Consider the following 22,819-nt stretch of genomic DNA (forward strand, 5'->3'; position numbering starts at 1 on the left):
AACACGCTGAGGTACGGTACCGGCAAAAGTGTATGACCCTTCCAGGATTCGAACATAAGACCTCTTCCACTTGACCATAATGACTTCATACAGAAGTCGCCTTTGTAAAGATACATCAGATATGAAACTTCCAGGCAGATTAAAATTGTGTGCTGGACCGAGACTCGAACTCGGGACCTTTGCCTTTCGCAGGCAAGTGCTCTACGAACTGAACTACCCAAGCACGACTCACGACCCGTCCTCACAGCTGCAAGTCTGCCAGTACCTCGTCTCCTACATCAGTTACTTAATCAGACGCGTAGAAGTTCTCTTGCGATTTTCTCGGAATTGTCAGATAAGTGCGCCTTACAACTTGCACATTATGTTGTTTTAATGGCCTACTAAAGGAGTACAAAGTTTGAAGTAAATCTGTGATCCTAAAGGGCTGTTTCAATGGAAGGCAACTATACGTCCGTGCGCAGCTGCAAATTACGGCCACAAAGCGGAGCAGTGCAAGCATACAATCTAAGTTTAGAAGGGATCGAGCCGAGCAATAACTGGGTCGCGATGCGGCGACGTAAACAAACGCCGGCAGGCAGCTGCTGCGTCACCGCCGCGGCACGTGCGCGCTGTATATTCGGGCAGGCGCCCAACGGCAGCGCGAAAACAAGGAAGGCCCCCTGCTGGTGCGCTCGCACCGGCCGTGACCGACGCCGACCGCTAGCGGTTAAGGCACGAAGCGCCGTCTGCCCACGTCACAGCAGCTGCGGAGCGGCAAATTCCCGCTACAGTTCGCTGTTGCCGTCAGTGCAGCTTACCACAAAACGAGCCCTGTTCAAAAAATTCCGGAACTTTGTCCACAAAATTTTCCTACGTTATACTCTCTTTCAAATTCTGAAAGTGGCTGGGGTAAAATACAGGGAGCGAAAAGCTATTTACAATTTGTACAGAAACCAGATGGCAGTTATAAGAGTCGAGGGGCGTGAAAGGGAAGCAGTGGTTAGGAAGGGAGTGACATAGGGTTGTAGCCTCTCCCCGATGTTGTTCAATCTGTATATTGAGCAAGCAGTAAAGGAAACAAAAGAGAAATTCGGAGTGGGTCTTAAGGTCCATGGAGAAGAAATAAAAACTTTGAGATTCGCCGATGACATTGTAATTCTGTCAGAGACAGCAAAGGACTTGGAAGAGCAGTTGAATGGAATGGACAGTGTCTTGAAAGGAGGATATAAGATGAACATCAACAAAAGCAAAACGAGGATAATGGAATGTAGTCGAATTAAGTCGGGTGATACTGAGGGAATTAGATTAGGAAATGAGACACTTAAAGTAGTAAAGGAGTTTTGCTATTTGGGGAGCAAAATAACTGATGATGGTCGAAGTAGAGAGGATATAAAATGTAGACTGGCAATGGCAAGGAAAGCGTTTCTGAAGAAGAGAAATTTGTTAACTTCAAGTATAGATTTAAGGGTCAGGAAGTCGTTTCTGAAAGTATTTGTATGGAGTGTAGCCATGTATGGAAGTGAAACATGGGCGTTAAATAGTTTGGACAAGAAGAGAATAGAAGCTTTCGAAATGTGGTGCTACAGAAGAATGCTGAAGATTAGATGGGTAGATCACATAACTATTGAGGAGGTACTGAATAGAATTGGGGAGAAGAGGAGTTTGTGGCACAACTTGACTACAAGAAGGGATCGGTTGATAGGACACGTTCTGAGGCATCAAGGGATCACCAATTTAGTATTGGAGGGCAGGGTGGAGGGTAAAAATCGTATAGGGAGACCAAGAGATGAATACACTAGGCAGATTCAGAAGGATGTAGGCTGCAGAACGTACTGGGAATGAAGAAGCTTGCACAGGATAGAGTAGCACGGAGAGCTGCATCAACCAGTCTCAGGACTGAAGAAGACGACGACGACGACGACGACAACAACCTCTTACTCATTGTGCATGGTAGCCTTCGAAATACTCTCCTCCATAGTTAATACACCGCTGCCAATGCCTTTTCCACTTCCGGAACCAGTCTTGGTAAGCCTCTTGCTGGATGGCGCTAAGCGCAGTCTGCGAATTTTCTTTTACCTCGTCCATCGTTGCAAATCTTTGTCCATTTAACGGGGTTTCCAACTTTGGAAACAATATGTCCGCAGGGACCAGGTCTGGATAGTACGAAGGTTGAGGATGCACAGTGATTTCGTTCTTTGTGCTACAGTCACGCACAAACGGACGTATGTGCGGGTGCGTTATAGAGAGCCAAGAGCCATGAATTGTCTCGCCACATTTGAGCCTGTTTCATTCTCACATTTGCTTGCAGATGTCGCAACACGTTCCGATAGTACCATCGATTAACAGTTTGTCCTTGTGGCGCGAATTCATGATGAACTAACCCTTCAAAGCCAAAGAAAACTATCGGCATTGGTTTGACATTTGATCTGAGCTTGCTTTCAACTTTGAGAACCTTTCCCGACGCACTGTGAAGACTGAAACTTTGTCTCAACATCATAACCGTAGACCCACGTCTCACTACCAGTTATGAGTCTCTTAAGGAACATCTCGTTCTCATTTTCGTGGCCCAAAAGCTCTTCAAACATTGCGAGCACTTGGCGGCTACAGGATGCATTCCAAGGTGTTGTGTCAGCATTTTATGACATGATCCAACTGAAATGTTACATTCTTCTGCAATCTCTCGGGCAGACAGTCTTCGAGTGGCACGCACAATTTCGTTGACGTTCCTGACATGAGCACCGGTGGTAGAAGTCGTCCGTCAGACTGTTTTTAAACCGTGGTAACCATTCGCAACACCGAGTGCGGCTTCAGCACTCGTCACCGTAACCTCCCCCCATCATTTGGTGTCTCTGTGTAAACGTTTTCTTAAATTTCACGAAAACTGTAATGCAGACGCGTTGTTTCTCTAACTCTGCCATCTCGAAATTGTCGACACAACGCTCTACTCGATACGGCACTGAACAATAACTAACAGACATACAACACTGAAACTACCGGCAGTTATACATTAAACACAGGCGTGTGCAGTGATGCTAATGGCATTTCGCTACAACACGTCAATGGCGCGAAATTACGAATGTTCCGAAATGTTTGGAACAGACCTAGTACACTGCGGCGCATGGTTGACAAAATTTTGTTTATAAAGTGATGAAGTCGAATATATTACAAAATATGATGCAAGAATAGAAGTGATAAATAAGACACGGTGCCTGGACTACTATAAGAAACTATGGCCAAACTGCTGGATAAAGATGTAATAACATCCTACATCTACATATGTACTCCACTATAGGCAGAAATCTAATCTGCATGTGGAATGCACTTCCTTGGCTCTTGTGCAGATAGTGCAGTATTCTGCTGCATCCATTTTCAATAAGCTACCAAAAGAACTCAAAAATCTTAGCAGTAGCCCCAACACTTAAGTCTAAACTGAAAAGTTTCCTCATGGCTCACTCCTATTCTGTCGAGGAGCTCCTGGAAGAGCTGAAAAATTAAGCAAATTCCAGTGTTACATTGTTCATTTTCTTTATTTAAACTTAGGATTTGTCGCCTTAATATATTTCTTATGTTTCATTTTATCTGTTTCTACTATAGTGTTATAATTTCATGTACTGACTCGTTCCATGACCATGGAGACTTCTCCTTAATTTGGTCCCAAGGAACAATAAATAAACAAATAAATACAAACTAGCCACCAAGCGGTGTGTGCCGGAGGCCACAACTCGCGCCAAAGACATATCCTCTCTCTCTCTCTCTCTCTCTCTCTCTCTCTCTCTCTGTCCTCCCGGATCGCGCGACGGAAAAACGACTGTCTGAACGCCTCAGTACGAGCTCTAATTTCCCTTATCTTTGAATGGTGGTCATTACGTGATTTGAAAGTTTGTGGTAATAATGTGTTCTACATCCTCGGCGACGATTGGATTTCGGAATGTAGTGAGCAATCTCTTCCGTTTAGCGCGTCGTCTATCTGCATGTGTGTCCCACTTCAAACTTTCTATGAGATATCTAACGCTCTTGCGGTGGCTAAATGTACCAGTCACGAATCTTGCCGCTCTTATTTGGACGTTTTCAATCTCTCGAATCAGATTCAACTGGTAAGGGTCCCATACAAACGAACAATACTCTAAGACTGGACGAACTAACGTATTGTAAGCAATTCTCTTCGTTGAAGGACTGCATCCCTACAGGGTTCTACCAAGAAACCGCAATCTAGAGTTCGCTTTGCCCGTTACTTGTGTAATCTGATCATTCCATTTGAGATCACTTCGAATAGTCACACCCAGGTACTTCACGGGTGTTACCGCTTCCAAAGACTGGGCATTTATTTTGTACTCTTACATTAATGGGGTATTCGCCTTGTTATACCCAGTAGGTTACGCTTACTAATATTGAGAAATAACTGCCAGTCATTACACGACACATTTATTTTCTGCAAATGCTCACTGATTTGTTCACAACTTTCGTGTGACACTACTTTCCTGTAGGCTACAGCATCATCGGCAAACAGTCTAATGCCGCTGTCAGTACCATCAACCAGCTCGTTTATGTAAATCGCAAAAAGCAGCGGACCTATTACGCTGCCCTGGGACACGCCGGAAGTCATTCTTGTTTCTGTTGAAGTCTCCGTTCAGCGGCACCAGGGTATAATGTCGTTAGTGATATTTGTCATGGCCATCGATCCTTTGGCGCTCAGGAGACATGTCTGTGCTCCCTCCGTTTCTCCTCTGTAGACTGACCAGTGGATACAATATTCATTACAGACAACAAATCCCCACTGACGAGTACGTACTCCTGCTGAAGAACTGCAGCCAAAGAATGGGATCGCTTGGTGGGAGTGCAGGTAGCTAGATGGACACATCAAAGAATTGCTGCACATATAGGGCACTATACATCGGCAATATGTCGCTGCTTTCAGCAATGGTCTGTGGAACATTCCCTCAACTGTGGACCAGGTTCTGAACGTCCGCGTAGTTGTAGCCGCACATCAAGATGGATGCATTGTTGGAGCAGCGTTGGCCGACCGAACGTCATCCAGGGACGAAATATGAGCACAGGTCGCACCTGCTTGTCACCAGAGTCCCCTGGGAACTGTCTGCTTGGAGCAAGACGAAGATTACGTATCCCTCTGGACAACTGTCGCTGATACCACGTCAATGGCACACACAGATACTCTGATGCAGTGAAAGAGTCGACCGCGGGATGAAGCGGCGCTTTGTCGTCTTCATTGACGACAGTTGGTTCTGTCGGTATGCGAATGATGAACGAAGACGTGTGCGGCTTAGACTTGGTGAGCAGCATATTCCGGGCACCATTGTTTTACTGGCCTGAATGTGTTATCACATTTTTCTACAATTATGAAATACCTGTCATATCACTTGTTAATGAAATGACCGTGTACTTGAGTACGTTGAGTGTTTTCCGGCAGTACGTTGAGTGTTTCTCAACGAAAACGATATGGACGAAGAAGAGACGACAGTAGATAAAATAACAGTGCAAGGTGTAATATTATAAACACAAAAAACAGCGGGCAGTGATGGACTTAACATAAAACTAATTAATTATGCATCTCCCACACAGGAGTCCAGATTTCTCAACTATATTTACAGATGCTGGATAAGTACGCAAATTCTAGAGGACTGGAAATTAGCTACAACAACACACATTTCCAAGATAGGAGACAGAAGTAATTGCGAAAACTGCAGGGGCACCTCCTTGCTAAATACTGGACATAAAATATATTCTAAAATAGTAACACAGATTAGTAGTAACTGTTTACGATATACTGCTGGAAGACCTAACAGTCATTAAGGTAGATCGTGCAGAGATTATACGTTCGCTGTAAGACAAATCATTGAGAATGAGACTTAAATAGAGACACATTTATTATTCCTAGACTGTGTAAGCTTTCGATAAAGTAAATGGAGAAAAGCTGTGGAAATCACCTCGGTGTATGACCATGCGGTGCATTTGACCTGCGGTCGTCGCACGGTGGCGCTCGCAACATGCAGAGGTGTGTTGGTGCGCGTCACAGTACGGTGTAGCGAGTAAGTCTGCAGACGTTTTCAGACGTGCTAATTAATGGTGACTGTGTGTTGAAAATGGCTCAAAGAACACATATTGATGACGTTATGAGGGGTAGAATACTAGGGTGACTGGAGGCTGGTCAAACACAGCACGTCGTAGTGTGTGACACAAAGTGTGACCTCAAGATTATGGCAACGATTCCAGCAGGCAGGAAACGTGTCCAGGCGCTACAGTACGGGACGTCCACAGTGTACAACACCACAAGAAGACAGATCACCATCGGTGCCCGTAGACGGCCACGGAATACTGCAGGTAGTCTTGCTCGGGACCTTACCGCAGCCACTGGAACAGTTGTCAGACACATAGTCTACAGACGACTTAACAGTCATGGGTTATTCGCCCGGAGACCTGTAAGGTGCATTCCACTGACCACTGGTCACAGGAGAGCCCGTAAAGCCTGGTGTCAAGAACACAGTACATGGTCATTGGAACAGTGGTCCCAGGTTATGTTCACGGTCGAGTCCAGGTATAGTCTGAACAGTGATTCTCGCAGGGTTTTCATCTGGCGTGAACCGGGAACAAGATACCAACCCCTCAACGTCCTTGAAAGGGACCTGTATGGAGGTCGTGGTTTGATGGTGTGGTGGGATTATGATTGGCGCACGTACACCCATGCATATCTTTGACAGAGGGACTGTAACAGGTCAGGTGTATCGGGACGTCATTTTGCACCAGTATGTTCGCCTTTTCATGGGTGCAGTGGGTACCACCTTCTTCCTGATGGATGATAACGCACGGCCCCACCGAGCTGCCATCGTGGAGGGGTACATTGAAACAGAAGGTATCGGGCGAATGGAGTGGCCTGCCTGTTCTCCAGACCTAAACCCCATCGAGCACGTCTGAGATGCTCTCGGTCGATGCATCGCTGCACGTCTTCAAACCCCTACCACACTTTAGGAGCTTCGACAGGCACTGGTGCAAGAATGGGAGGCAACTACCCGACCACCTGATCCAGAATATGCCAATCTGTTGTGCGGCCTGAGTACGTGTGCATGGTGATCATATCCCATATTGATACAGGGGTACATGCGCAGGAAACAGTGGCGCTTTGTAGCACATGTGTTTCGGGACGGTTTTCTCAACTTATCACCAATCGGATCTGTGTCGTGGGTGTTCCGTATGTGTCTATTATATTAGCGCTATTGTGTGGTGTCACGTTGTGTGGCACCACATTCTGTAATTATCCTTAATGTATGAGCATGAGTGTACAACAGAGCTTGTCGTGGAAAGGGCACGAAAATACTTGGAAAATGGATTACGTCTACAAAGTGTTTACAATATAATGCACAAACGTGTGGACTAGTAACAGATTCGGTATTTATAGTATACAGGGAAGGGCCACACTAGTGGTCACAGGTTTGCCCTACAGGAGATCGTCAAGGAAACACTGAAAAACCTGAACTGGCAAACGCTTGAACATGAACTCCCGAGTATCCCGTGAATGGCTGTTTACAAAGTTTCAAGAACCAGTGTCACACGACTCATCTGGGAATATACCACTAATCCAACGCATTGCTACCGCAGAGCCCGCTAAGGATTGTCTGTAAAACTATCTTCATTAATTCGAAGACTGGTGTGCTTCACACCTTTTGGAACGTACGTTGGGCATGTATTCTCCTGTCAGACACTTCAAAACGATGGGTGCGTACCGACAGTTCTCCTCAAAGTAGCTTTAAAATTCATCGATTGAAGGACTGATCTCAAAACTTTCCTAGGATAAAGCAGTTCGCTAATACGACGCTGTGGACCAAGGTCGTAGCTTGCGATAAGTTTCAGCCAGCAGCTGTGCAGCGAATGACGCTCGCTTTTCCTTTGTTGCACGCGAAATGTTTTTATCCTTCGAATAAACAGCAGTATTAAACACAAGTAGTATACTGCATGTCGAACATACGCAAAAATAAAAATCGTACAGCCCCAACCGAACGAAATACTTGTCTATGACGAATATTATGCGAACAATATTGCGAAAACTGTGCTAAACTAAAGAATGACTGTCATCGTGCACGTTGATTCAGTGTTCGGAAAATAAACTGTTGTCCATCGGCGGATATTCAGTTTTCCGTAATTTTTTTAATACACTTGCACTAAACAACGCTCAAACTAAGTACGAATACTTCACAAATTGCTTTTACTATCGAGTATTAATTAACAATGCTAGCTGCATCCCTCCAAACCTCAATGGTTCAGCTGCAGGAAGTGAAAGGTGTGGGGAAAATAATCTTAAACTGCCTGAGAACGTATTGTAGATAGTGGTCTTGTCTTATTAGACAGATACATTGCTCAGACAGGAAGAGAAATTCAATGACGTGCTACTCTCCTTTTCCATGAAAGCGAGAAGGCGACTTAAAAGGTCCGAGACGATATTTATCACAGTCAGGCTATAAAGAAGTCATTTCTTCAACAAAAAATCCTTTATTGAGAGTTTCATTTGCTGCTTTCGATTTTTTATGATAAACACGAACATTACAACTAACATGCATCAATAATCAGAACTCTTCAATCATAAACGCGTAACTTCACTGCCTTTGCGCACACAAACCAAGCGCAGAAAAATTCTTTAAATCTTCTACATTCCTGTCAAATTTCGCTCTCGAGATTCCAGATAATTACAGTGTCTTTAATATGTATAATCCATCTTTTCATGAATATAAATATATTTTGTTTCGTCGCATTCCATTGTAAATATCTTACAGAGTCATAATTACTGACATCGTTAATGTTAACGTATTTTTGTTATCGCTAACGTCTCCAATGCTAAGAGGTATGTTCGGTCCAAAAAAGTGGAGCAACACAAAGCAGCATAGCATATCCAAAACTGCAAATATTACAAAATCTACGATGATTATAAAACATTTATTATCGAGGAGAATGATGTCCAAAACGAAGGAGACGAAGTCGGATTATTCACTTACACTTGGGTCCGCTGAATTACTGACTGGCTCTCTTCCTCTAATCGTAATACATAGGGTGAAAATGTGAGTGCAGTTGAATTTTACAGTGGTAAACAGATATGCAAGTATTATTTACGGAATAGTCACAAGTGAATTTCGAAGGCGATCCTCTATTCCTAATTTTGCGACCATCTAACAAAGAAACACCCGATGCATTGTACCACATCTCTGTAAAACTACGATGCAGATTTGTCGTCAAACATTTTTTTCTTTCTTCCATCAGTCACCATACTTCTAAAATACATCTCACATTTTATAATATTGCGCACTGCGTCAAAGAAATTTGCGAATCACTTACCACTTGTTTCGGAGATGTCATTTTTCTGGAGCAGACGCTGTCTTCTCGCAGCTGGCGATGCACAATGGCCAGCACTGAATCAGCTGGCTGCTGCGCGACCTTGAAATCGTTTGTTTTGGTTCAGTAGCACTTGTTATAGAAGTCAAGCGCTGTGTGACGCATTTCACCGGTATCCTAGCGGCGACACACCGTACTAATCGCATATACAACTCGTCACATATATCGATATTACTAATCGCAAACACTTCCACCAGATGTATCGATATTGTAGCAATAGCTCGATACCTGTATGGCGATACAACTATCGACCAATTTATATAGGAGAGAGGTCGAATCGAAAACTTTAGCTTAGAATATAAGAAAATAAGTTCCCAAGCTAGAAATTTCGGTCTTTATGTAATCGCGTACTCCAGAGTCATTTTTTCTAAATAACCTAATACATATCGAAAGCCCCATGTAGGAGTGGTACAATATCCAAGGACTATTAAAGACTTTGGAAACAAAGTTTCAACAATTCCATTTTATCTGTGTCCACAGATATATTTGTTCATCTTTGGTAACACACGTGAGGGCTTGAAGTGTTTTCTGTTTACGGACTTAAATCAAAAATTAAATTTGTTTTATTCATATTTAATACCGACGTGGTCAAGAGAGAATATGTCGTTTTCATCAGATGATTCTAGCTTTTCAAGCTCGTCCAGCAAAGACGGCGATAGTGACCTCCAAGAATTTTTGCTGATCGAGAAGCAAAAAGCTCAATTTAATGCTCAGGTGCGCCACTCATAACCTGCTTTTATTCTTACGTGATAGACTGTTCTAACCACAGTGAATACAATAATATATAATAGTTTTTTTAACACGATATCTTTTTCTTATAGATCCACGAATTCAATGACATTTGCTGGGAAAAGTGCGTTGAAAAACCAGGAACCAAGCTCGACAGCAAAACGGAGACCTGCATTGCGAACTGTGTGGATAGATTTATTGATGTGTCATTACTAATAACCAATAGATTTGCTCAGTTGCTGCAAAAGAACGCGATGTGAAACACGCCTCGTGTGGGAAGAAAACAAAAGTGAACAGTCGTTTGTTACAGCAAAACCGACAGATGAAGTGCTTCCTGGTTTTCTTCTTTCACACGCACACTTCAGTGTAGAGAAATATGCTGTACATATTGTTACATCAGCACTTGTGTGGTGTGCTGGCTGTTGGAAAAAAAAATGTTGTAGGTGTGTTTGTGAGTTAAATAAATTCTTGTTTATAAAGTATGTACCATACTAGAAATGCATATGGTTGAGATTCAGTGTTGGAGTCTGTCAGGGGGAAAAATCTGGTAAAGAATGCGTTATTCTGAAAGATGTCTCATCTGATGTCAGTCATATTACAGATGTTAGAGAATTATTTATTTCTGTCCACCCATCCCTTTAAATCTTGGTAGTGGTGTCATATCTGTAGTGCAGACTGAGGTCTAGGTGAAAGTTTGATTGCGGATTGGAGGAGCCAATGTATGTGAAAGCAGAAAATCAGGTGTGGTAAGAAATTGACTGATAGCGAAGCCCAAGGTTTACATCCATGCCATATTGAAAAATGCAACTTTTATCTATGCCACTAAAGGTCCTGTTCTGTAACGTGTTTCGATAATGTTTTGGTGTTGTTGGTGATGTCGACTGTTAGTTGTTTATAGGGCTTGTTCATATTTATTTAATGTTAATGGTGTCATCAGTTTACTGGCACAGGATCACATTGATAACTGATCTCAGACATATCTGCAACTGTCACTATAATCTTTTCTTGGTCTGTTTTTTCTCATGTTAGCATTTTTACGGTAGTCTAGAAGTTTTCGATTCGAGAGTTAGGTGTTCGTTGTTACTATTTACTGTTGCAATATCCATTCTTTGTGAAGACATATCATCCCTTTTAAATTTCCTTGTGTAGTGAGTAATACAGAGATTACCATTTCTCCAGTGGTTAGTTTGTAGAGTCTTTTCAATTCTGTGAAATTTTGTCCAGGTCAGTCAAAATGCTCCTCCATGGTCTTTCACTCGTGTGGCTGGTGCCTTGCTTAGGGTAGCTGCCATTTGGATACAAACGTAATTGTTTTTCATATTATATTTCGAGCATACTCGTTAACTGTGGTGGGGTTGGGGGGAGGGAGAGAGAGAGAGGGGGGGGTGTAATACATTTTAGCCTAATCATCTATTTGGGTCACACAAACTATTTGACTTAATGGCATGAACCTTTCAGTATGCAAAGAAATGTTCCTTTATTTGAACTTTCCCAGTGGATTGAAACTCTGTGTCAAATCTAGACATGGATCCAGAGCCTTGTTTTTGTGGACAATGCCTGACTCAGGTTTAAACCGTTGTCTCCCCAGAAGTGAGTGCAATAAGCTCATCATTGCGCCACCTCGCACAATCTCTGCCCTTTGTGAACACACATTTTTAATCTGAGATATCCAGGCAGGGGTTAAGACTCATCCTCACAGCTTCACTTTTGTTACAGTACTACTTTTCATTTACCTTCCAAACTCTTCTGAAAGTTCAGAGCACCCCTCATGAAATAGTGTGGAGGTCTGGCTTAGCAGTGGTCAAAATAATTGTTAATTTCTCGCTGTATAGTGAAATGTGTGCTATTCTCAAACTCCCTGACAGATTAAAAATGTGCACTCATAAAAGGTAGAGGCTGTGTGAGATGATGAAGAGGTGAGCACACTGGACTCGCATTCAGGAGGAAGACTGTTTAAATCCTTGTCCTGCATCCTGATTTAGGATTTTCATGATTTCACTAAATCGCTTCAGGCAAATGCCGGGATGGTTCCTTTGAAAGGGCACGGCTGACGTCCTTGCCCATCCTTCCATAATCTGATGGGACTAGTGACCTCACTATTTGGTCTCATCCCCCAAATCAATCAATCAATCAATCAACTAACCAACCAAGAAGACATAAGACTCCTGTGTTTTATTCCAAATCTGGCACACACCAGAAAGCTTAACAACACACATTGTGTTGTAGAGTGAAAGATTCATTGTAGAAACAATGATCTGGACTCTGTCTAAGCCATTCTTCTTCAGTATCCTTGGCCCCAGAATTGTTATAATTCCATATGATGTCCAGCAGTATTTCTGTGAAGTTAGGAAGGTAGTTGAGAGGTACTGATGGAACTAAGCTGTGAGGGCAGGTTGTGAGTTATGCGAGGATAGCACAGTAACAGCTTTGGGCATTACAGACACGTCAGATTCCAGCCGTCTCCATTGACCCATGACATTTTCAACGTGGCGGAAAGGCTACTTCCAGCATACGCAAAATGACAACAATGATGTGTCTACAGTGCCGACAAGTACAAACAAAAATAAAAATGACTGAGTAATGTGTCACTTCAAAAATAAAATGAAACTAATGGGACAACTGTGGAAAATGGGAGGCTTGGGTTGGGGGCAAGCTAAATATACAGTAATTCGAAGGGAAAAAAAGCACCATCCAAAAACAAGTAATATAAAAAAAATAATTAAATTACAGCATTCTAGTACACCAACAAAATCACAGGATTCGGATATTTCCCTCAACCTGTATAGCTCAACAACAGCTATCAATACCAAGAAACCAACCCATCATAAATATACAACACACAAAACATCACAGTTACAATACAGTAACACCAAAACAAAATTACTTCTCAACAAAAGCCAGCAGTACCATCTAAAAACCTAACATACTCAGCACACCCATACCTAACAAAAAAAAAAGCGCACACACACCCATACCTAACAAAAAGCAATAAAGAAAATTAGACTTCTTTCTACACACCAAACTAATCAGCCCTAACTAAAATGCCAAACAGCAGCAAAAACAACAAGGAAAAGAATATAACAAAACAACCCTAATCACTCACTGAAAACCTTTCCACAGGAAGGAGACCATCAAATATGATAAACACATCTGCAAAAACAACCAACTGTACAGACAGACCTATTGTTTGCCTCCTACTAGACACACATACATACATTGTTGTCTAGATTTTCAATAATTATAATTAGGCAGTAGCTGTGTTGATTTGGCAGAACATAAAAGTTAACTTGAAGTGTGATAGATGTTAGGTCATTGTACTTTGGCATGATGAACCAACTGGAGGTGATAACTATATTGGCATTACGTGGATGGTGTTCGGCAATAAACCAAACTATTGTGTTTGTATATTTTTCGAACTATTGTAATGGATTTTCAGTTATGCGCTAGTGGAAAATCCATAGTAACATGTGTATTTGATATGTTGTATTTGTTGATCATGTTTTTAGGACAGTGTGTTGAGCTTTGGTGGGTCATTGGAAGCATCAGAGTCTACCCATCTGTTTTGACCCATGGTGTTGTGGTGTGTGACTTCACTAAGGCATGGTGTTTTAGAGTCGGTTCATGTTTATAGACGACATGTTGTAATTGACATTGTGTTCTGGTGGCAGACGTTGACATGTAGAGTTGTTTGTGCAACATGTGATATTTGATTCATTTGAGTCTTGGCATTCAGTGTGATAACGTGTTCATTTGCGTCTTTGCAATGTATGTGGTAAGATGGATTTGAAAACCTGTGCTTTCTTTTCAGGGCGTTATTAACATTTATTGGTTTCTGTGGTTTATACATAATTTTTTTTTCTTCCTTGTAATTATTTTGATGTTTTTCGTGCATAATGCAATTTAATTTTTGTAGTGTTTTGTTAGAAGTGGATATGACCAATAAGTTTGCTAAATATTCATTACGTACTGCTTTGGGTAACAATATGTTATGGACCAGCTTTTTAGGTTAATAACAGTGTATCTTCGTTGCCATGCCTTTGGACAATGCGTTAAGTTCATGAGAGTTCCAGCATCTCAACCAAGATCCTACACATGTGGAGGTGTAGTCATGATATCATCTGGCGACCAATTTGGCATGGCATCTGGTTTGTCAGAACACTGAACTGGAGCGACAAATACATCATCTTAAGTGACGTTTTCCCCCCTGAGAAAAGTTCACTTTCTTCTAAAGAAATTAGGAGCTTCGCTATTTCGTATACATGCTAACGGATTGCATTGGATTGGAAAGAATCAATATCTTGAACAGGATGAGGCTGCTTTTTTTTCTTTCATAGAGTATTTAAAAACACACTGTTTCTCCCACATGGGCTTTCTTCCACACTGTTTTATTCACTGACTTGGAGTAGCACCCCTTTCCTTATAACTGTTCTTTCAATGAGTCCTAGAGTTTTCGAGGTACGCTCTAAAACTTTATCGGCAGGAATCAACACATGCCCATGAACAGAAACAAATTCTTTCTCTTGCTCATAAAACTCGCACGTCTTCTGTAGCAATTCCAGAGCCTCACTATTTAATGGCACTCCACGGCACAATGGATTGCTGCTTGGTAAACAACATCGTTTTGGTGACACTGTTTAACAAACAAAAACAGTAGTCAAGGCAGTAACGCAACCTTAACAGCAGGTGTTTACACAGAAGCCGGCAACATGGTTGCTTCGATGCTGAAACTGGCTTTTGTTGGGTGCTGTTATTGGTTCAGAAGACACAGCGCCTCGCGTTTCTCATTTGTTTGTTAGTTATATTAGCAACTCTATGGAACTTGGGGAGTGACCTTGAAGGGACATGTTTCAGCAGCCTGGTTATAGATGAGTATTGCTGGTGGAAGTGTGTCGCTGTGAGTTATTTATTTATTTTATTTTTGAGAATAGTGTGGAGGATGTATACGCCGAGGGTCATGAGTTGATTTTAGATGTGTTTTCTGTTTTGGTTTTATGGTATTCGGTTGTACTTTAATTGATCTTGTGAATATGGAGTTGACGGGTTTTTGAGCTGTTGTGGTTTTGGTGTTGTTGATTGCTTGCATGCCATATAGGTTGTCTGAAGTTTGTGTTACTCATATGTTTTATTTGTATTGAGGGTTTTGTTTGAGCTGTGTAGGTGAAGGAAATTTTGTGCTTTCACATTTCGGATTTGAGTGTGTTGGTTTTTTGTTTTCAAGGACTTCTTTTGAGTCTATAGGTCAAGTAAAATGTTCGATTACTGTGTGGTTTTTGTGATTGTAATGATATGTCAAATGTTGAGGTTTTTTTCCCTGACCTAATCCCTCTGTTTCCCACAGTTGTCCTGTTTTGTTTCATTGTTGAAGTGAAATACTCCCTTGTCATTTTTAATTTTTTTTCATGTGTGTAGTTATGTAAATTGTTGCCGTATTGCTTATGCTGGAAGTAGGCATTTATATTGATGACATCCTGGCTCAAAGCATACATGTGGAATCGGATGCTTCCCTAATAGCCTTTTTCCACAAACATAAAAGCAAATAAAAATATATATATATATTTGATGGTAGAAAATAAGGTAACAAGCTTCAGCAACAAAATGGATATGATGTTCTGTGTACATTTGCAATTATGCCACAGCTCATTTGTGTCAAATTACTCAAATATTCATTGTTATGTTAGTGATTGATAGTAGTGTTCTAGGCGTGATTATGTTATGCTTCTTGTGGTGTTATTTACTCATTAAATAACAATGGGGGAACATGATTCAAATCCATTACACATTTTTTAGACCTATTCCTAAAACCTTGGTAGGGGCACAGCTCCCTGGTTGTCAACACTGCAATTGTAAGTGGGTATAATGTTGCAATGCACAGTGTGACCTCTCAGATAGGGTTACAGAATGGCCAGTATTTACTTCAATATTGTGTTTGCTACTTGCATCATATCTCAGGTTTCATTAACAGTACACATGGAAACTAAAAATTAGTGCTGCTGTGAAAGTAAACCTTAGCGAATGACACACACATCTGAAAATTGTATTTGTTTGCACTGCCATCTTAGACAAATTTGCCTGAACATTTTATTGCAGCATCCTGTAGCACTGATGGCATTGGTTGAAGTAATGGTGGATTTTGATCATTGGTGTTTGGTCTGCGAGGAAGCAATGGACATCTATAATTCTTTATTGCCAGACTGCACGAACATAATTTTAATATCAATACCAGCACCTGAATAACTGTGTATGGGGCTGGCCTTGATTCCTGTTCAGCCCCCCTCCCTTTCCCCATCCCCACCCTCCCCACTTCCTGATTTTGTGTTAGGTGATGAAATGACTGTTGCTTGTAGACTGTGCTTAATGGTTATTGAAATTACGCACGTCATTGTGTCAATTTTTGTAACATCTGGAGACATTCATATTTAATCCTTTGGTGGTTAATTTGAGGATTGAGAATTGAAACTACCCAGACTCCTTGGTTGCAGCAAACAAGTCTGTCCACTGTGCTTTGGGTGTTACTTTCTTGTACTGCTCTTGGTGATGCTTAATACTTCAGATGGATGACAGAGATGGTTGACTACTTAAATGTCTCTGTGCACGTGCTGTAATTAGTCTAACATTGTCATTGCAGTCATTTTGGAAGTAATTTAAAGATATGTGGGACATCAGTCTTGGAATTGATGTCCCAGGACTCTCGCCAGCAGTCTTTTTTGCATTCACACAAATTAAAAAATCTTTTAAGGACATAAAATAGATCAGCTGCAAGCTATAAAACACATCCTTGTTGCACAGTGCTGTGGTATGTTGTACATGTGTGGTAAGATTAAAAAGTTCGGTGGATGGTGTCGTATCTGAACGGCAACCTAACACGTGTGTACATGCATGTGCATGGGTCTTCAGAGACTTGAGGAGAATAGATACATGGCATGCACTGCATGTGACTAGCTGTGTAAACAGACTGTGACCAGTTGAATGTAGTCAGTGTGAGAGAAAGCGTCACAGCGCACTGGAGCAGCATGTAGATGTAAAGTTCTGTTACAAAGTGGGAAAGACTGCAACAGACACACATGGAATGTTGATGCAGGTGTATGGAAGCGAAGCTGTGAGCAGAAAATGTGTTTATGAATAGTTTAAATGCTTCCATGAAGGAGAGGAAACAACTGAGGACGAGCCACGTTCAGGTTGGCCATCGACAAGCAGAACCCCAGAAAAGATCGAGAAAGTGCGAGAAATGCTAGCACCAGATTGGTGACGGACTCTCAGATTGATTGCAGAGGAATTGGGCTTTAGCACACCATCGTCTGGCATGATTTGGGTAAATGGAAGATCTACTCCTGATTTGTGCTGCACAAGCTCACAGGCGAGCAGAAAACAAAACAGCTTGAAACTGCTGGTGGTTTCATTTCCATGTGTGACAGGAACCATTGCTTCTGAACACCACCGTCATGGGAGATCAGATCTGATCCTGCCAGTTTGATCCAGAATCAAAACAGCAGTCGATGTCATGATGTTCACCGTCTTCCCTGTACACTAAAAAAAAGCTGTCTTCAAAAATCCAAGGTGAAAACACTGTTGACCTCCTTCTTTGACAACATAGACATCATCCACAAGGAATTTGTTCTTGCAGGTCAAACCATTACTGCTGCATTTTACCAGTCCATTCTGAACCAATTGCTACAGTGTTTCCAGAGGGTTTGACCAGAGTTGCACAGGATTGGAAAATGGTTGTTGCTCCATGACAATGCCCCTGCACACTGCGCGATCCGGATGCGCAAATTCCTGGCACAGATGATGATAACTTTTCTTGAACACTCTCCATGCCCCTCTGATCGGGCTTCTGCAGACTTCTTCCTGTTACCCCGCTTGAAGGCTGCTACGAAAGGTGAATGTTGTGTGGACATGAATGCCATCAAAGATCATGTGACAGCCATTCTGTGATTGATTCCACAGGAGGCCTTTGCTGATAGTTTCCAAAAGCTGTACGAACATTGTCAAAAGTATGTTGTAGTGGGTGGCAACTATTTTGAAGAGTAATAAAGAACATTTGTTTGTATCTTTTGTTTTGTATGTTGCCCGATAGCATTCACCGAACTTTTTAGACACACCATGTATTAACCTAATCACCATATACAATTCATTGTGAACCCCATGAACTGATAGTTACAGAAAAAAAAACTGTTGTATAACTGAGTCAAGTTGCTGTGATAAATCATGCTGTGTCTTACAAATACTGTTGTAAATTCGATACTTGTCTAGACAAGTCACATAACACAACAAACTCCAATTTATAAGGGCCACAAATTACATAGATGGCTACATTCTGTGTTAGGGGAGTTATAAAAATGTTTGGTTCAATGTTAGTTTTGGTTATTATTAAATTCCTGTCAATTTCTTTTCTGCAGGCTGAGGTTTGTAAATTGATGACAGTGTTGCCTACATGCAGCCTGCCACACTTGGCAAGCAACTGCAAGCACCTACACAGTGGGGAATGTGGTGAGCTAGAAGCTCTTCAGGAAGAACTGAGTTTAGCCAGTGCCGATTGCTTGACAGTCTTTGACGAAATTGTGCTTCAGTCCCATGTCGTGGCTCTGAGTACTATAGTCAGGTTATGGTTTCTGCAAACTGCCAATGAAGATATGTTTCCGGATGAAAGGAATTGATATCTATTATACGTACCTCAGAGAATTATTTCTCATGAAACAGGAGTGGGGATGTATAAGCATTTTGTCTCGCCTGTCCATACCAGTGAAAGGAAACTGTCAAGTCAAACACAGCTGAACTTATCATTTGCTCAGTGTGCTCTTTCATGTCAGTTGGTGGTTCATGTAAGTGAATGTGAATTGTGTGTGGAAGTTTGTCTGAAATTTCATAATTGTCTGCAAAATATAAGAGTACACATCTTGACATGCAGTACTATGCTTGTCTTGAATGTATTAATTACCTACTTTGACGGGGCTATGGCTTCCTAAATCGTGCACTGAAATGAGTCCCACACTTTCTGACATTTTGTCCACCTCACATAGAATAGATATCCCCCCCACCCTCCTACATCTCCAAAATGTACTGGCCAGACTGTATGCCCTTTCTGCAACCATTTGACTAACTTGTGACCCTGCATCCATTCCACTCCTAGCTCCGTAACTATTCCCACTGTAAGACTTGCCACATGCACCCTCCTACCATCACCTTTACCAGGTCTGTAATTGGCAAAACGTATGTTATCAAACGGTGAGCCATATGTGAAATGACATACATTGCGTTTCAGCTGTCATATGAACAGTCCGGTTTTCTACATTGGTGTGAATACCACCAAATTATCACTAGGATGAATGGTCATAGATAGGCAGTGTATATTGGCAACACATAATATCCTGAATTGTATTCTGGACAAACATAGTAATGTGTGAGGCAATACTGGCCCCCATGACTTCTTTTAGGGAATAGGACAAGGAAGGGCAACCCTACATTTACAGCATTTGTAGACTTAGAGAAAGTTTTTGGCAGTGTTGATTGGAATACTCTCTTTGAAATGTTTAAGATAGCAGGGTTAATATACAGGGAGTGAAGGCTATTTACAACTTGTACAGAAACCAAATGGCACTTATAAGAGTCGAGGGGCTTGAAAAGGAAGCAGTAGTTGAGAAGGGAGTGAGAAAGGGTTCTGGCCCATCGCCAATGTTATTCAGTCTAAACATTAACCAACCAAAAAACAACCAAAGAAAAATATGGAGAAGAAATAACAACTTTGAGGTTTGCCAATGACATTGTTATTCACCCAGAGATGACAAAGGAATTGGAAGAGCAGTTGAATGGAGGATATAAGATCAACAAGAGGAAAATGAAATGCAGTCAAATTAAATCAAGTGATCTGAGGAATTAGATTAGCAAAGGAGACATCGGAGGTAGTAGATGAGTGTTGTTATTTGGGTAACAAAATAACTGATGATTGTTGAATTAGAGAGGATGTGAAATTGAGATGGCAATGGGCAATAAAGTATATCCGAAGAAGAGAAATTTCTTAACGTATAGGTTACAATAACAGTATGTGAGCGACCATTATCTTATTGCAAAACACCTCATGGTATGCTGTTCATGAATGGCAGCACAGCAGATTCAATCACCAGATTTACAAGTAAATTTGCAGCCAGTGTGCGAGGCATAAACCATGAGTGCTCCTGCTGTCATATGAAATCTCATCCCAGACCACAACTCCAAGTGTAGGTCCATTGTGTCTAGCAAGTACACAGGTTTGTTGCAGGCACTGAGCTGGCCACCTCCCAGTCAACACAAGGACATCACTCAGAAAACACAACAACCCTCCGCCCTGCCCCCACCCTCCCCCCAAACTCCTCCCCTCCCCTGTCCCCCAATGAACTCTTGCTTGACAATACTGAAAATGCAAGTGGAAGTAACTTGGGGTCAGTGGAATTCACGCAATAGAGCATCTGGCTCTAAGCTGTCCTTGAAGTAACCGATTTGTAACAGTTTACTGTGTAACAGCGGTGACAACTGCTGCTCTGATTGCTGCTAAACATGCAGTACAATGTGCCGGAGTCATCTGCCAAACACTTGGTCTTTCATAATATTCTTCTCGGGTATGCAGCCGGATCATAACGTCTTCATGACACAATATTTCCGCGGTCCAACTGGCCGCCATCTTCAGGTGAGAGTGCTGGTGCACGATCTCGCTGGCGTGCACCAGCACTCTCACCTGAAGATGGCGGCCAGTTGGACCGCGGAAATATTGTGTCATGAAGACGTTATGATCCGGCTGCATACCCGAGAAGAATATTATCAAATATTACGCCGGGAAAGCCTTCGTAGTCACTTGGTCTTTCATCTTGACAGTGTGCCACGTGGCCATCTGGACCCTGGACTTCTTGCGACAGAACATTCCAGTAACTACTGATACTAGCAGTCATAAACACTGGATACATTCCAAGTCTTTCTGCAGTTTTGCAAAAGGAACACCTCTAGCGCATGAGCTTGTTCAAACTCAGTGAGGCATTGATAATGGCTTCTTTGTAGCCTTAAAGGCACTCTTGATGAACATCAACTCACCACATCCAATCTCGAAGGTAAGTAATGGTCATGACCGTTACTATGTGTATTTAAAGCAAACTTGACCTGCATCTTCATAGTGCACCCCTAGTACCACTCTTATGTGACTGACAGAAAATCTGAATTGACATCATATTTCAGATGTAGAAACGTGCCTATCAACTTTCGCGCATCACTCAATCCCTTCTTATTGCAGTTTCTTTTTTTTCCCAGCAGTGTATGTGTGTGTTTAGTAGATTTCCTTATCCATCCAATTATGTTATATCTTCAAACATTGATTATTTTGTTGATAAATTAATTGTTGCATATTATATGTGAACTTCCATTGACCTTACTCAGTTATAACTGACGTGGTGCTGTTAGATCCTTTGATAACGCAACTCTGCTGTCAGTAAACATTATAGATCCTTGTTTGTCTTATCTCTCTAAATGACATCCTCATTAATATTTTACGTATTTTAATCTTTATTTGCTCCTATTTTTTTTTCTCTTGTACTGTCCCTCCGTGTACCAAGCTGATTATTTTTCTCAACAGTTCTTTTTGGTACCACTTCATCTTGTATTTTAAGGTACTCCACAGTTGATTCACCTCTGGGCTGCCTAGTCTCTAACTGACAGAAGTCTGTATGCATCCACCATTTTTAGTGGATGTTCAGTGTCCTTTCATAGCAGTCACAGTGTTTTTAGTGCATGATTCACACTGCTAAGCAGTTTCAAGATGTTATATACCAACATGTCGAGAAAGAGTTTGAAATGATAGGTGTATTTCTCTTGATCTTGGTCCTTTCATTACTGTACTCTTGATTTCCTTTCCACACTTTTGAAAATGTGAATTTCTATTTATCCTAGAGAAACTAACCTGTAAAGTGACATACCATTAATTTTGATTAAAGCATGCATATTTCCTGGCAATGGATGTGTAAATTTGAAGGTAAAGTAAACTAAAACCAAATTGTGGATGGTTGCTGCTTTGTGGTATAAAGATTAGATTAGATTAGATTAATACTTGTTCCATAGATCATGAATACGACACTTCGTAATGATGTGGAACGTGTCAGGTTAATAAAAGATGTCTGTACAAGAAATTACATTACACAAAATATTGCATGACACTAATGATTAAGTTTTTTTTTCTTTTTTCTTTTTTTTTTTTTTTTACTTAGTTTATATCTAAAAATTCAGCCAATGAGTAGAAGGAGTTGTCATCTAGAAATTCTTTTAATTTATTTTTAAATGTTAGTTGGCTATCTGTCAGGCTTTTGATGCTGTTTGGTAGGTGCCCAAAGACTTTTGTGGCAGCATAAGTTACCCCTTTCTGTGCCAAAGTCAGATTTAACCCTGCATAGTGAAGATCATCCTTTCTCCTGGTGTTATAGGTATGCACACTGCTATTACTTTTGAATTGGGTTGGATTATTATCAACAAATTTCATAAGGGAATATATATACTGTGAGGTTACTTAGATCCTTAAATAGATGTCTGCAGGATGACCCTGGGTGGACTCCAGCAATTATTCTGATTACACGTTTTTGTGCAATGAATACTTTTCTACTCAACGATGAATTACCCCAGAATATGATGCCATACGAAAGCAGTGAATGAAAGTAGGCATAGTAAGCTAATTTACTGAGATTCTTATCACCAAAAATTTGCAATAACCCTAATA

The 22,819-nt window shown here is 41.4% G+C and overlaps 2 protein-coding genes across 2 annotated transcripts in view; one reads left to right on the forward strand and one right to left on the reverse strand.

Annotated features, from left to right (window-relative positions):
• Positions 1-9,507, reverse strand: part of LOC126282266 (lysoplasmalogenase-like protein TMEM86A) — a 437,733-nt gene extending 428,226 nt beyond the window's left edge. The window contains exon 1 of the mRNA XM_049981876.1: positions 9,313-9,507. Within this exon, the coding sequence (XP_049837833.1) occupies positions 9,313-9,333 (21 nt within the window). The 5' untranslated portion in view covers positions 9,334-9,507. The remainder of the gene's footprint in view (positions 1-9,312) is intronic.
• A 313-nt stretch (positions 9,508-9,820) lies between these two features.
• Positions 9,821-10,580, forward strand: LOC126282267 (mitochondrial import inner membrane translocase subunit Tim8). Its single transcript, XM_049981877.1, has 2 exons — positions 9,821-10,083; positions 10,191-10,580. The coding sequence occupies exons 1-2, from the start codon at positions 9,970-9,972 to the stop codon at positions 10,356-10,358; spliced, it is 282 nt and encodes a 93-aa protein (XP_049837834.1). The 5' UTR covers positions 9,821-9,969; the 3' UTR covers positions 10,359-10,580.
• Positions 10,581-22,819: the final 12,239 nt, after the last annotated feature.

This window comes from Schistocerca gregaria, chromosome 7 (assembly GCF_023897955.1).
Source record: "Schistocerca gregaria isolate iqSchGreg1 chromosome 7, iqSchGreg1.2, whole genome shotgun sequence".
Taxonomy (NCBI): domain Eukaryota; kingdom Metazoa; phylum Arthropoda; class Insecta; order Orthoptera; family Acrididae; genus Schistocerca; species Schistocerca gregaria.